The sequence below is a fragment of the Procambarus clarkii genome, chromosome 90, assembly GCF_040958095.1.
Source record: "Procambarus clarkii isolate CNS0578487 chromosome 90, FALCON_Pclarkii_2.0, whole genome shotgun sequence".
Lineage (NCBI taxonomy): Eukaryota > Metazoa > Arthropoda > Malacostraca > Decapoda > Cambaridae > Procambarus > Procambarus clarkii.
This window is the reverse complement of record NC_091239.1, coordinates 5978882-5995480: the sequence shown is the minus strand read 5'-3', so window position 1 is coordinate 5995480 and position 16599 is coordinate 5978882. Positions and strand designations below refer to the sequence as shown.

The following is a 16599-nucleotide window of genomic DNA, read 5'->3' as shown; positions in this document are numbered from 1 at the left end:
TTGATAAAATAGTTAGCAAGTGTTTCATGCGAAACACTTGCGATACCACACTTGATGTGATAAAGTAAACTCTTATGTCATGAGCACTTAGCGTTGTTGAACTAACAAAGCTGTGATGGGGTGGGGGACCATTAGGGCTGTAGAGTGACCCTAATGGCAGTGTGTAATTGTAGTTTGTGGAGCTATGGGTAGTAAACGGGAGCGTCACCCATGGTGGAGAAGAACCATGTGGAGGATGTAGAATGTGGAGCTTGGAGTGCGTGGGGAACTCAGGATGGTGCATGAGTGAGGTATAAGATATAACTTTGTCTAACTGATAGATGGAAGAGGAGCTCCATGGATAGCAGTGGAATAACACCCCTGATGTTAGGTAATGTAAGTGAATGGTGATCATATCCACTTAAATGTCTATTGTTATCTTTCTCTTTTAAGCATACACACAATAACACTTATTAGCTTTAGCTTGAGGGAATAACAGAAAGTACTGATGTTTGCTGGTTGATTAGCAGTAATAACTTTTGACTCACAAGTCTCTCTTTCTCTCTCTCTCTCACTCTCTCTCTCTCTCTCTCTCTCTCTCTCTCTCTCTCTCTCTCTCTCTCTCTCTCTCTCTCTCTCTCTCTCTCTCTCTTTCTTTCTTTGTATGAATCATATTGATAGTTCCGTCATCTTTGCTCTCTACAAAATATAGTGAAAGCTCCTACCTGTGAGGATGCTCCTGCCGGTGAGCAATGTCCTACCTGTCGGGAACTTCCTACCTGTGAGGAACCTCCTACCTTTGAGGAACCTACTACCTGTGAGAGTCTTCCTACCAGTGAAGATCCTCCTACCTGCGAGGAACGTCTTACCTGTGAGTGAAAATCTATGGATGAAACATATAACTTTCACAAAACATTTAGGAAATATCACTATGATACACTTTGAAAAACTAACTTTTTTCTCTTTTAAGTTCATTCACTTGCAACATTCCCATTTTCTATGCTTTGCAGCCTCTTGTAACATTCATGTTTCCTATGTTTTGCAAATTTGCAATAACTTTCAACTGGACTGAAACCTCATGCACCCTCACCCTCCTTCTCTGCAATTGATATGCAACACTGCACCCAAAATTCCATGCATGGACTACGTCCTCATTTACCCTACTAATACAATGGACTAAATATGTAATAGAAAACTAATGAGACAAGGGACCAAGAGCTAGAGTTTTTTAACATAATTGCGTAGACCATCACAACTAGGTGACTGCTGCACCACTGACCGTGTGTGGTTGAATACAACCACAACCGCGACCATTCTCGTGTCCTATTCCTATTCCCAGGTTCCCGAATTCGTGGGTCGATAGTAGTTTCTATTCATTCTAGTGCGATGAAGTGGGTAAAGAACACAGCAGCAGCTGCACAGTCAGCAAGGTAAAGCCCCCTTTGGTAAGGTAGAAACCGATCATCCCGGCTTAACCGAACTAATGGCATGCATTCCCACCACACGAATCTGATAGGAAGGAAGGATATGTTTGTCAGGAGACATATTTTTCCTGCTCTCTCATGCACTGAATGAAGTACGAAATTGCATAGTGCACCAGTGATGTGCACCGTGATTCAACTTTCTGAATATAACTTTTCCACAGTCGTGTTGGGTGTCGTTGGACAGCCCGTGACATTTGCTAGCTATTGATGTCATTCTGATCGCTGTATCAGTTCTGTGAAGGAAATTACAGGAGGGAGTTGATTTCAGGGAAATTTTTGTACAAGTGTAGAGAGGGAGGTATTGGGGGTTAACGGCTGTAGACCACCCCCCCCCCCTATCACGTGTCCACCTCGTGAGAGAGGGGGTGGCGTCGTGAGGCAGGTGCGCCATTGACCAAGGCTCCTGGGCCTCAGGAATGCTGAACCGTGATTGGTCAACACGCTGAGGGGTGCTGCATGGTATCCCCGGGGCCGTCTTGGCGGGAAAAAATATTCTTACCTAGAACGTTGCTATGAGAGGACGTAATTTTCCGTGCTAGGCCAAGCATCGGGAAATACTGCCTGCAACGTTACTAAAGTCACGCCTATCATCTTGCTATCTTTCCGTGTGCCGTCCGTAAGAATCCGGTAGATCGGAAAGGTGCATGTACCGAACCAGTGTGAACTTTTGTCATCTAAGCCGTGTGATTGTGAGACGCCATCTCAGAGCAACTGGACTGAGTGAGGCTGTTAATTATCGACCTAGGTTAGTGACATCCGCCGTCTATCGTATCTGTGCTTGATGGTACTGCAGTGAGACGTGCTAGAGAAGGTTTCAGTGTTATGAGAGAAACCATAAAATTCCTAATTCCGAGGAATTAGAAAGGAACAGTGATGGACTCCGTCTCGGGTCTCGTGTACCGTGTAACACCAAGTACCGTTGTATCCTGGGGTACTGTGTCAAGTGGATGGGCGTGGTACCGCATCCCCGTTATGTAATCTGTTGTGCGTGCACTCTGGTCTGCCTAAGCCGGCGTGTTAGCGCCACCTGGTCTCTGTGTTTGGAGCTAACCCCGTGGTCTAGGACCCTGTGCTCCAACTGACCACGTGTAGGAAGTGAGGACGCCTACGTCATCATCCAGCAAGTAGCAGTGGGAGTGAGGGTGACGTGTATGTGAGTGAGTGTGTGTGACGGGCCCGCGAGATTGATGTAAGTACACTATTTCCGTTTTGGGTAATAAAACGCTGAAGCTGGTTTCGCACCCAGTGTTCCATCTGTCCTCTGTCCCTGTGACCACCTGGTGAGGTGAATGGGAATTGGAGACGTGAGAGTTTACCCTGTTGCCGTCACCAAGTTGGGGTTGAGCCCAACTGTGATCTTGACGTGTGTGAGGACACCAAGAGACACATTCAGTGGTGGAGTAAAGTGAGTTATTTGCTTCTATTTTCTCTATTTGCCGTGTATGTAATGTGCTGTAATTTGATTCCCTTTTCCAGCAGTGAAAGAGGTAACAGGGAGGTTTCCCTTTGTTATAAATAATTCCCATTATTATATTGGCCAGCGCTTATTTTACTGTTGTGTTTTGGTAAAGTGTGAATTATTGGTGGATAATTTACTGGGGGAAGTCATTTACAAGTTTTGCCGTGAGTGGCAAGGATCTACTGTGATGTACTGTGTTGTACCGTGTGTAAACCGTAGACAAGTTTGTCCTTGGTGGAAGGCGTTGTGTACTGTGAAGGATCCCGTGAGAATTAAAGTCATTTAACGTCACCGGGGGTCACGATTTACTTAACGAGGTCACTTGTTTCGTTGAACATTGTTGTGATTAACGAAGAGACGTGTAAAGGCAACAGTCACAGTGAAGTTCTCGCAGTGGAGGAATTGTCAAGTGAAGACTAACGTAGTGTTAACGATTTAACGAGCTGTCATTAAATGATTGATTAACGTAAGGGGTTGACCGGTCTGTTATGATCGGAGTCAATTGCGCTGTAATTAAGCTGCTTTAATTCGTTGGACTGATCAGATCTGTCTGCGGACAGAGGGATTAAGCACTCGTAGCTAATTAAAGAGAATTAGTTACCGCCACTTAGTGAATATACCAGGTGTTGATGTTGTTGTTTACACGGTGTGTGTTGTAACCTTGTCTGGTACAGTAGTCTACCCTCGTTAAGGTAATCTTGTCGTAAGACCGGAAGTGAACTGTCAGTTGAGAAACAGTAGGCTTTATCAATACTCTTCTGAAGTAGTAGTGGTAGGCGTAGGTAAAGTGGTAGGCCTAGTAGGCTGTTGTATTCAGTAATTAATTGGGAATTACTCACCGAATGCTTGACTTTCAAGTTGATGTAATTAATTGATTTACGAGTTATTGCTGCCATTTAAGTGTCGTTGAGACACGTGTGTGTTAACGTAATTGTTTAAATTCAATTAGAGTAACTTTTGTTGTTGATTGTCCTGAGAGACAAGTGTTAACGTAAGGTTTTTTATAAGGGGTTATCATTCTTGGATTAACCGCCTTGTTACTTGGTACCTCGTTGAGGGCAGCGAGCGCCAGTCAAGTTTTGTGATTATAGTATTGGTCACCGTGAAGCCGTGACAATATTGATTGCAAGCTTGCGTCACCAGTGGGCACCACTTTGTTCAGTTAGTGTCATTAGTCAGTCAGCGATGACGGGATAAGGATACTGTGGGTCCATTAGGCTGTTGATTAGCTGTTCTTGAATGTGCCACTGGAGTGACAGTAAAGTAACGTAAATTCTCTATGTAGTAGTTTTAGTTTATTTTGTGAATAAATTGTTTGTTATAGAAAACGGTCGTTTACGTCAAACCTTCCAATATTACTGCCCCACATTTCATGTTCTGCAACGCTTTGCCTGCTTAGGTTCATATTAAGTCTGTATCTAAAGCTCGAGTCCATTGCACAGCACCACACTTCTATAAATAAGAAGTGAGAATCCGTCGGCTACCCTTTATTAGTTGTCAACTAGGAGGAGCCAGCGACCTAAGTGACAGGTGTTACCCGTGTGGTTTCGCCTGGCGGTTTGCTCCCGCGGTCCTATGATCTTAGGCTTTAAGATTAAATATCTACCACTGGCAGCTCTTGCTGTTTAAGGTCTGCCTCCCCCCCTGCCTACGGGGGGCCTCGTAGCCTGGTGGATAGCGCGCAGGACTCGTAATTCTGTGGCGCGGATTAGATTCCCGCCCGAGGCAGAAACAAATGGGCAAAGTTGCTTTCACCCTGAATGCCCGTTACCTAGCAGTAAATAGGTACTTGGGAGTTAGTCAGCTGTCACGGGCTGCATCCTGGGGGTGGAGGCCTGGTCGAGGACCGGGCCGCGGGGACACTAAAAGCCCCGAAATCATCTCAAGATAACCTCTTGCGAGGTAGTTACGATTAACGTAATATTAATAGGAATTAAATCTTTTGATAATTGTCAAAGAAAACAAAATCTCACAATGTTTATGAGAATGAAGCATATAAATAATGAAAAGAGACCACTTCCCTCTACCACATTTCTCCGCGGAGTCAAGCAAGGGGAGGCATAAGCATACAAAGAAACTTGAGGATAACAAGGAGTGCATATACTCCAATAATCAGTAGAGAGTCTGAACCAGCGGTCCATTGGCCAATAAGATTACTAACCCTTCAATGGCCACTTAACCCAATTCTGACTAAAGGCCACTCCAGCTTGACTAGACGATTGACTTAAGTCCCTCACCAATAAAGTTTTGTTGGGCATGGGCCACAGCCTCTGTGTTAACTCAACGACCAGATGAAGGAATAATAAAGAATGTATGGGTCTCCATGAACGGCAAACACGTAGGTGGAGAAACTAAAGGGTGTAATATACTTGTGTGCCCTTACAACAAAGAGGAGAGGGTTACAGAAGCTTCCCACACGTGTTCTATGGCGGCTCACAAGAACCCCCTCATTACGTTAGAGCTGTATATGTTTACATTATTTTAACATGTAGGGAAAACAAATAACACACTCTGAGTTGACTGAAGCTTGTATATCATATTTTATTCTTACACAGATAAAGCCCGTAAAAAGTCTGTAGGAGCATGAAGAGGATTCTAACCATCTCACTTGGTACTCCCAGGCAAATGCCCTAGACTACTTCACTACAACATGGTCAGAATGTAATGCAATCTGGGATTCCACTGAATCCTCTAGGGGTTCCTGAGGCTTCCAACTGAAGCCCACTCACGGTTTCAAATATTGTCCCCCATGTTCCCTGACTTGTTATCCAGTAGTTATACCTCCAATGCGATGTATCCTACCTCTTAACGTGATGTATCATGTAAATGTGATTTCATTATTCATTTGTCAAGAAGCGTTTGCTTGGGAGCAACAATTGTGCAGGTTCGAATCGTCCTCATGGCTCCTTTTGAATTTCTCATTTATACATCTCATTAATGTGTGTTCATTGTGCATAAAGCAGGTACCTCGTACATAATCGAAGCCACAAAGATAAAGCAAGTGCCTTACACATGATCAAATAAATATGTTTACTTTTCCTTCAATACACTCATGCTATCCACTAGAGCATATTAAATATATTAGTTTATTAACTCTTTGCAACATAATAATTATAATAAAGATTTAAATGTAATTACAGTCTGCAAATTTGTTATCTACAACTGAAAAGATTTTAATTAGGTTGACAAAAAATATTCAATGAAAATTTCACATTTGTAAGCTAGATTTGTATGTGCAGTATTTTTTATGTTATATCAGAGAAAATTGATGTGGAGATCTGGAACTTCTCTTGGGGTCCGCGAGCCAACATTGCGGTCAATGTTTGATCTGGAATAATCTTCCTTCATAAGCAGAACGGGAATTATTGAGAGTGAACCAGTACTCAGGAGGACGTATGTTACCCACTTGTAGCCTGGGGAAGGAGACACAAATTGAGAGGTGTATTAGGTGTAAGAACACTAGAGTACAGCTACACAGTCTTGCGTAACTACACTTTGTTAATTACACCACACTGCTTTCAGTATTTCCATAACAATAACAATGTTATATTTCAACTGATCACTCTGCAACAAGAAGATATAAATTACATGAACCCTGAACTAAAGAGTTCCATTGAAATCTTCATACTGCCACCTCGAACATCTTTAACATCTTAACATTTTCACCAATATTTTTCTAACGCTCTGAAGGCCAAGCAAGTGAGGCAGTAACCGTATTTTTTCTACATGTGACTTTATACGAAGTAAATCATCACCAGAATATGGAATAAAGTTGGCACAAGGGAGGGCGTAAGTTGTTTGTAAAGTGGAAGTGGCTGTATTGGTTTGTACAATTCGTGAAGAGCACTGTACAGCTGCTCATATGATGCTCGGAAAGACTGTCGAGCATGTTTGACCCTGATTTTATATATAACATATTAGACCCGACCTCTTCTTCTACTGCATTATTCACTTTCTCTATTGTCTGATTCTGCCTCCACATCATTAATGTGGTAAAGGAGGTATATAATGACAATGGATGGAGGAGTTTCTTAAAACATTCATCAACTCTCACTTGTTGTGTTTCCATTGTGCTACCAAGGTCACACACCTCCACTGCCACTATAATTGCAGTAAAGTAATGTACTAAGCCTATAATATCATGTGCAATAATAAAAATAATAATCCATAAAAACCTGGAGTTAGCTGCAACAGAAAGAATTGATTATTGAATATTTCCTTATTGAAACTAATAGCTTCATTTGCTCTCTGTCTGGCCTATATTAAGTATCCCTCCCCCGGTTATTTCTCTGACCTACATTATGTATCCCTTACCGGTTATCAGTCTTGCCTTCATTATGTATCACTTACCAGTTATCTGTCTTGCCTACATTATGTATCCCTTACCAGTTATCTGTTTGGCTTACATTATTAATCCCATACCGGCTATCAGTCTGCCCTACATTATGAATCAATTACCAGTTATCTGTCTGGCCTACATTATGTATCACTTACCAGTTATCAGTCTGCCCTACATCATGTATCACTTACCAGTTATCTGTTCGGCCTACATTATGTATCCCTTAACAGTTATCTGTCATTATGTATTCCTTACCGGTTATCTGTGTGTCTACAATTATGTAGCATGCCGTGTTGTGTGTATGGGTTACATGATGTAACTGTGACAATTTATCGGTGCCAAATGTAGCTCCTTCCTGGTTGTTATGGCAGCGTGGTATGTTCAGTTTTTGGAAACTCCTACACTGCCGTCTGCTGGGCGGGATAATGACCTGGCCCCTCTCAGCACTTCCAGCCATATAATCGCTTTTAAATGCTTACAATCACATTAGTACTGATTCTTTCTAATTTTCGTTTAATTAATACGTGTTTTCTTTGTGGGGTAAGTTATGTAGCCCTAAACTGCTATCTGTGTGGGCTTTGTTATGTAGCCGTGACCTGTTACATGTGTGACCTGCTATAATATGAAGGCCATACCTGTTATTTGTGTTGGCTACATTATGTACCCCCTTATCTGTTTCCTAAATTGGCTATATTATGCAGCCATGATCTATTTTCTATGGTTGCAACACTACGTAGCCCGAACCTAGTATCTTTGTGGGTAATATTATGTATCTCTGACTTGCTAAATTTGTGGTCAGAATTATGTAACCCTGACCTGTTATCTATGAGGAAGGCATTACGTAGGCCTCACAATGGCCATTACATAAGTAAGTAATTATCAAAAGAAGGCACCAAACCGGGAAGGCTATGTAGCACCATCAAATACGCAAAATAATCAGAGGGCGCTAAATATCACCAAGGATGCCAATACGAGAACAAAAACGCATAAGGCGAACGATACCAAAAGTATCCGAGTCACCAAGAATTCTATTGAGGGACAGGCGACCTCGAGGGGCGGTCGGAAAGCAAGACACACGCTCGTCCTGGAAGTCAGGACATTCAAGAAGGACATGCACGACCGTAAGAGGGACAATGCAACTAGGACAATAAGGAGCAGGGCGGCGCTCCATCAAGTGACCATGGGTTAAGCGAGTATGGCCAATACGCAACCTCGCCAGAGCTGTTTCCCACCGCCGGTTACGGTGGAAGGAGGACGGCCACGAGGAAACACAACATTTAAGAGTACGTAGCTTGTTACCAGTAACAGACAACCAAGAAGCCTGCCAACGGGTAAGGACTGAGGAATGGATAACCGGGTAAAAGTCGGAATACGGAATGCCTTTGCGAGAGATGGGACAAGAGCGGACAGCTTCCTTGGCAGCAGCATCCGCACGCTCATTTAAAGACACACCAATATGGCTGGGAACCCAACAAAACTCAACCGACTTAAATTTACTGTGAACGAGAAACAGCCAATGCTGGATCTCGACAACTACCGGATGAACCGGATTAAAGGACCCGAGAGCCATGAGGGCACTACGAGAGTCAACAACAACCACAAAGGAAGACTGACAACGAGAAAGCAGGAGACGAAGAGCATAGAGAATAGCATAAAGTTCCGCTGTAAAGATGCTAGTCTCCGGAGGCAAGCGACACATATAAGTGCGATCAGGAAAAACAACAGAGTAGCCAACACCGTCTGCTGACTTAGACCCATCGGTGAAGACAGAAATGGAGCGGGAGTGAGAAGAAAAGTGCTCGAGGAAAAGGCGTTTTAGAACCGTAGGAGGGGTAAAAGCTTTAGTGATACGAGTCAAGGAAGTACAAAACCGCGGAAGAGGGACCCTCCACGGGGGCAAAGAAGGAACAACACGAGGAGAAACATCAGAAATACGAACGGAAAGAGAATCCTGTAGGCGAGATAACCGGACAGAAAGAGGGAGGTGGTGAAGAGGAACAGGAACCGCAGGAGGGGTAAAAGTTAAAGCACGACAGAGGCGAGAGGAAGGATGTTGCAAGGACCGCGCAAGATAGCGAAGACAGTAGCGATCACGGCGGTCCTGGAGAGACAGGAAGCCAGTCAACATACAAGCTAAGGATGGGAGTCGAACGAAAGGCACCAGAACTGAGGCGCAACCCAGTATGGTGCAAAGCATCAAGACGGCGAAGAGTAGAAGGAGAAGCAGACGAGTAAGCAGGGCAACCATAATCGAGCTTAGACAGGACGAGAGAGGAATGTAAAGCAAGGAGAGTGCGCCTATCTGCCTCCCAAGAAGTATGGGACAAGACCCGAAGGAGGGTAAGGGCCTTAGAGCACTCAACACGGAGGTAAGAGATATGGGGAGACCAAGACAAACGAGTGTCAAGGAATAACCCCAAAAGCTTCGCGGAATCTTTGTATTCAAGGGGATGACCATAAAGTGACAAAGAGGGACGAAGAACAACCCGTTTCCGCGTAAAAGTCATGGCACAAGTCTTAGAAGTAGAGAACTTGAAGCCATGACCTGTGGCCCAAGACGACACGGCATCAATTGCAAGTTGAAGCCGGCGTTGAAGGAGAGGCGAATCATCACCCTGACAACAAAGGGTAAGATCATCGACATAGAGAGCGGAGAAGACACCAGAAGGAAGAGAGGAAAGAAGACCATTGAGGGCAACAAGAAAAAGAGTAGTGCTCAGAACACTACCCTGGGGCACACCTTCGTATTGCTGAAAAGAGGGAGAGAGAGCGGTACCAAGGCGCACCCGAAAGGAACGACGAGAGAGGAAGCTGCGGAGAAAGAGAGGGAGATGACCACGAAGGCCAAAAGAATGAAGTTGAGATAGGATATGATAACGCCAAGTGGTGTCGTAAGCCTTTTCTAGGTCAAAAAGGACGGCAACAACGGAGGTCTTCGCAGCAAAAGCAGTACGAATATAGACCTCCAAGTTCACCAGGACATCTGTCGTGCTGCGGCACTTGCGGAAACCAAATTGAGAAGGGGAGAGGAGGTGATGGTGTTCCAGGAACCACATCAGACGAACGTTAACCATACGTTCAAAGAGTTTGCAGACACAACTCGTGAGAGCAATAGGGCGAAAGTCCTTAGGGGAAGTACCCAGAGACCCCGGTTTGCGAACAGGGAGGACAACGGCATCGAGCCAGTCCTCAGGGACTGACGACGACTCCCAGATCCGATTATACAGACTCAGTAAATACTGAGACGTGCTCGGAGGGAGATGGCGAAGCATCTCATAATGAATACCATCGGAGCCCGCCGCCGTAGAACCGCAGAGGGGCAGCGCAGACCGAAGTTCAGAGAAAGAGAAGGGATCATTATAGGGAAGCTGAAGATGAGTGCAGAAATCTAAAGGACGAGACTCAAGGACAGGTTTACGAAGAAGGAAAGATTGGGGAAGATGAAGACCAGAGCTAACAGAAGAAAAGTGGGAACCCAGTTCGGAAGCGACCTGCAACGGGTCCGCCACAAGAGTATCATGGAGGTGAAGGACCGGTGAAACATCGGGAACGAACTTACCCGCTATCTTGCGGATACGCTTCCAGATCTGGGCCAGAGGGGTTTCGGACGTAATTGTTGAGACATAAGATGCCCAACATTCACGTTTAGCCGTACGGATGGCCCTACGGGCCACCGCACTCGCTTTCCGAAAGAAAAAAGAATCGGTCGTCTGCCTACGGCGGTGCTTCTTCCAGGCTGCACGCTTACAGCGGACAGCCCGAGCACAGTCCGCATTCCACCAGGGAACGCACTTCCGTGGACCCCGAGAGGAAGAGCGAGGAATAGAGCGGAGGGCAGCGTCGAAGACAGTGTCATGAAAAAGGAGGAGAGCGCTGAGAGAGGGGCAGAAGGGAGAGGTCAGAGAGAGTAGCACTGAGGGAAAATAGGGTCCAGTCCGCCTTAGCAAACTGCCACCTAGGGAAAGAGAGGGAAGGGCGAAAAGAGAAAAAGGAAACAAGGATGGGGAAATGATCACTTCCATGGAGGTCATCAAGAACCTGCCACGTGAAATCTAATGGCCATTACATAGCCTACTCTCGTCTGCGTGGCCTACATTACATAGCCTTTTCCTGTTATATGTGTGGGCTATATTACGTAATCCTGGCCTGTTTTATGTGTGGGCTTCATAATATACCCCCCTGATATTTGATATGTTAGTGGTTTATCATACCCCTGACCTGCTACTTGTCTTGACGTCATTATGTTTCCCAGACCTGCTACGAACCGAGACCCCCAACCTTTCCCTGAAAAAAATATGATCGACCACGGCAACCACACTTCTACTGCGGTCATCCGACCAGCAATGGACACTGGAGTGCCTGCTATTTGTTGGGAGATCACCCTGTTAATTATAGGGTGATCTCCATGTTGTTTTCGGAGAGGGAATCAGCGTCACCTTTATTCAGGGGTTCGTCTCCAAACTTGTTTAGTTGTCATGAGTACATATCCACTCGAGCCACCATGACTCCCCCACACCCTCCTTACTATTGGATGATCTCCTAAATCCCCTTTAGTGAGTTATTGTCCACTGTCACCCAATTTGCAACCATCTCTCTCTCTCTCTCTCTCTCTCTCTCTCTCTCTCTCTCTCTCTCTCTCTCTCTCTCTCTCTTCAGGAAGCCTCACCAGCACAAGAGCAAATACCAGCTGATAACAAACAAACATTTATTACATAAAAATACGCACAACAAAAAATATATAATATTATTGCACAACACTCTAAGCTGCTACAAACCGGTAACACTCCAATATCATATCCTGACTTCACCAAATAACTCTATCAAGCTGCTGCTCAACAGACAATCTCTGCCCCATCACTGCTTGGGGTTGAATTACCTGGAACCTCTTTATATATCCCTAACAAAGAAAGAAAATCATTCTCTCACCTTACACTGCGCCTTTCATGCCAATATGCAATCAAGCATTCTCTCATACATCAATGTGTTCATATGATTTTCTGTTCTATTCCTCGAGGGCCACTACTAAGAACATCTATCTGGGTCCTCAAAAAACAGGCAAGGTACTCTTCCAGTTCATCCAATCTGCTGCACATGAAGTCCCACTTCAATGTCAGTGAACCTCCTCCAAACAGCTTCACAAAAGAAATGTGTAGCTTAGCCACACTGTTTGAAGTTCAGCTCTACACCTGGAGTTCAGCTATACCTTCATCAGATGCGAAGTTCTTTCATTAAGTTCTCCCATACTAACCTGAAATTTCATTATTAATCCACAATAAAATGTTTTCCTAACAACACAGAATATATATATATATATATATATATATATATATATATATATATATATATATATATTGTGACGATAATCTCCTTCAAGAGATTGAGCCTGCTCTTCCCTCCACAATTACGTCGTTGTGGTTATATAAAACTACTATGGAAGAAATGTCCAACAACGACAACAACACCAGCAAGGCTTGCCAGAGCGCAAAACGTTGCAGCCAGAGACACCTGTTCAGACTCAAACCGCCAAACTACTCGTTGATCGCTACCGGCCCCGCTGATTGGTCGCCGGTCTGGCTGCACCTGCACTCGCCCCCCCATACTACTTGATGTCTGGGGTCGCCACGACCTCAGACCTCAGAATGTTCAGTGCTTTCGTGGTTATCACTCCTCCCAGCTAGACGTTAGCGTGTACTGAGAGAGGTGATAGCTTAAAGCCAATATTCCAGCACCTCCCATTTAATTTTGTGTTGCACTTCTTGTTATTTTGCCTTAACGTAACTTTTCATTGTGTCATTTAAGTATTCTTATTATTTTGATTGATTGATTTTATTATAAGAATTTGTTTGTCCATTTTTTCATGTTTTGATTTATTTAACGTAATTAAAATTTCATTGTTAAAGTTTACTTGTGTTTTGTGTGTCTTCTCCTTACCTTACCACAGACGAAGTTCCAGTTTTTTCTATTTTTTTTATAACTATGTGACGAGGCCATACCCCTAGCCTTAAACAGCCGAACACCAACGCGTTACCGTCACATATATATACATACATATATACATACATATATATACATATATATATATATATATATATATATATATATATATATATATACATATATATATATATACATATATACATATATATATATAAGTATATTTTGGTAGCAGTCTTTCCTGTAGACATATATTATTAAATTTGACCGAAAAAGTAAGATTAATAATTCTAACACGAATTTTCTCAATCTTTCGTACATTTCTTTTCACTGTTGGTGGTAATTCAAAAATCAATTCTCCAAAATTCATTTTTATTTCTAGTCTGACGCGACACTTGAGCGCGTTTCGTAAAACTTATTACATTTTCAAAGACTTTAGTTACACATACACAACTGAATAGAACTTACACATCTCCGATTTGTTTATATCTACATTTGAGTGAGGTGGATGGGGTGAGGTGGTATTTAATAGGGTATTAATTTCATCAACACAAGACAGAACACGAAACAATGGGTATTGAATAGAAGTGATTGTAGAAACCCTATTGGTCCATATTTCTTGATGCTTCTATATTGGAGCGGAGTCTTGAGGTGGGTAGAATATAGTTGTGCATTAATTGGCTGTTGATTGCTGGTGTTGACTTTTTAATGTGTAGTGCCTCGCAAACGTCAAGCCGTCTGCTATCGCTGTATCTATCGATACAGCGATAGCAGACGGCTTGACGTTTGCGAGGCACTACACATTAAAAAGTAAACACCAGCAATCAACAGCCAATTAATGCACAACTATATTCTACCCACCTCAAGACTCCGCTGTATCGATAGATACAGCGATAGCAGACGGCTTGACGTTTGCGAGGCACTACACATTAAAAAGTCAACACCAGCAATCAACAGCCAATTAATGCACCACTATATTCTACCCACCTCAAGACTCCGCTCCAATATAGAAGCATCAAGAAATATGGACCAATAGGCTTTCTACAATCACTTCTATTCAATACCCATTGTTTCGTGTTCTGTCTTGTGTTGATGAAATTAATACCCTATTAAATACCACCTCACCCCATCCACCTCACTCAAATGTAGATATAAACAAATCGGAGATGTGTAAGTTCTATTCAGTTGTGTATGTGTAACTAAAGTCTTTGAAAATGTAATAAGTTTTACGAAACGCGCTCAAGTGTCGCGTCAGACTAGAAATAAAAATGAATTTTGGAGAATTGATTTTTGAATTACCACCAACAGTGAAAAGAAATGTACGAAAGATTGAGAAAATTCGTGTTAGAATTATTAATCTTACTTTTTCGGTCATATTTAATAGTATATATATATATATATATATATATATATATATATATATATATATATATATATATATATATATATATATATATATATATTCTTGTATCTTCCCAGGACACAGTGACGAACGTCCACTTCTGACGACTGTGGCAACTCAAGTGAAAGGTTACGATGTTCACTAGCATCATGTAACGTTACAAAATGTCGACATCCTATTCCCATTATCATTAGACGCTCATCCTCTACTAGAACTCTTTAAGGTCACTCATTGACGTTTATTTAATACTAGGAGTACCCGGCCACGCGTTGCTGTGGCTCAGCTACGCATGTGCATGGCTGAGCCACAGCAATCTTCCCTGTCCCCCAGTCCCCCAAACTGTTCCCCCCTCTCCCGTCTCCTCGGCCAACCAACCATTCACCACTCCACCGTCCCCTCGTCCTCCCCACCATTCCCCACCCACCATCCACTCTTCCCTCCCACCATGCCCCACTCCCCTGTCCCTTTGTCCTCCACCATTTTCCCTTCCCCTATCCCCTCGTCCCTACCATCCCAAATTTCCCTGTCCCCTCGTCCTTCCCCACCATTACCCCTTCCCTTGTCCCGTCGTCCTCCCCACCATCTCTCACTTCCATCCCCTTGTCATCCCCCACTATTCCCCATTCCCTCGTCCAATGCCTTCCCAAATGATCTGATGTTTCTATCAGAAAATTGGGAACATCAAGTGATCTGATGTTCCCATCAGTGAAATATAAGAAAAACAATTAAAAATTAAATGAAAATATGAAAAATAAAAAAAATAAACTATACACACAAAATGAACTGTATGTTAAACAACACAGCTCAATTCCAATGCAATTCACACAAAATAATTAAATCAAAATTAAAATAAATCAAAATGTGTGAAAATTCCATTTATCAATGCAAACGGAAACAATGAAATGGAACTGTAGAATATTTAGTATAGCGTGTGTGTTGCTCCTGCATGCAACAAATGCTGCTGTTTTTCAAGAATAGCATAGTTGTACCTGTCACAGGTGTGGCTTCCATACATATACTTACGAAATGAACAGTATGGTAAACAACACTGCCTAATTCGAACACAATGTCTCACAATGTAATTCAATAAAAATAAAATAAATTCAAATCTATGAAAATAAAATTTATCAATGCAATTGGAAACATAAAAATGGAATTCGTGACATATCTAGTATAGAGTGCATTTTGCTATTATGTGCAACAGATGGCGCTGTTTTTCAAAAACGAATGTTTTTTCCTGTCACAGGTAAGGCATGTATATAGTAGATATATAAAATGACGCACCTATTCGAATGCAACGTTGTCAAAATTTCAAAGCAACCGGTAAAGAGGTTTCGAAGATTTTCCTCACATGAAAAACAGTTTTTCAGAAAAAGCATGTTTTTTTTTACCTTCACAGACGTGACATCTATATAGTATGTATATAGAAATTTGCTCGTATGCCAATGGAACGTTGTGTGAAAATTTCAAAGCAATCGGGAAAGAACTTTCGGAGATTAGCGATTTTGAACAAACGAACATTTACATTTTTATTTATATAAATATTTCTTTCCTCTGACCTAGTTTCAGGTCAGGCAATGAGAATAACTCTCACTTGATAGAATTGCTTCACCAGGCTACCCAGGGTCATAACCCCTGCAACTTGTGTTGGCTTTATTATGTAGCCCTGACCTGCTACTTGTGTTGGCTTAATTATGTAGCCCTGACCTGCTACTTGTGTTGGCTTAATTATGTAGCCCTGACCTGCAACTTGTGTTGGCTTCATTATGTAGCCCTGACCTGCTACTTGTGTTGGCTTCATTATGTAGCCCTGACCCCCTCCCCGCTCAGCTCGTTGTCGCCGTGTGGGGGCTTCGTGGGCGGCTGCTGGAGTGTGATGCTCCTTAGGACAGTCCTCTGTCCTTTTCTAGCCTTGTGCTCCTGCTGCTGTCCTCTCCAATTCTGCTGGGCACCTTTTCCTTTTCCTTCTGTTTCGTTTTTCTCCCCCCTCTTCTCCTATCTG

The 16599-nt window shown here is 43.0% G+C and overlaps 1 protein-coding gene across 1 annotated transcript in view; it reads right to left on the bottom strand.

Annotated features, from left to right (window-relative positions):
• Nucleotides 1-5437: 5437 nt before the first annotated feature.
• LOC138359245 (solute carrier family 49 member 4 homolog) overlaps nucleotides 5438-16599 on the bottom strand; it is a 202204-nt gene continuing 191042 nt past the window's right edge. The window contains exon 8 of the mRNA XM_069318232.1: nucleotides 5438-6335. Coding sequence (XP_069174333.1) covers nucleotides 6178-6335 — 158 coding nt within the window. The 3' untranslated portion in view covers nucleotides 5438-6177. The remainder of the gene's footprint in view (nucleotides 6336-16599) is intronic.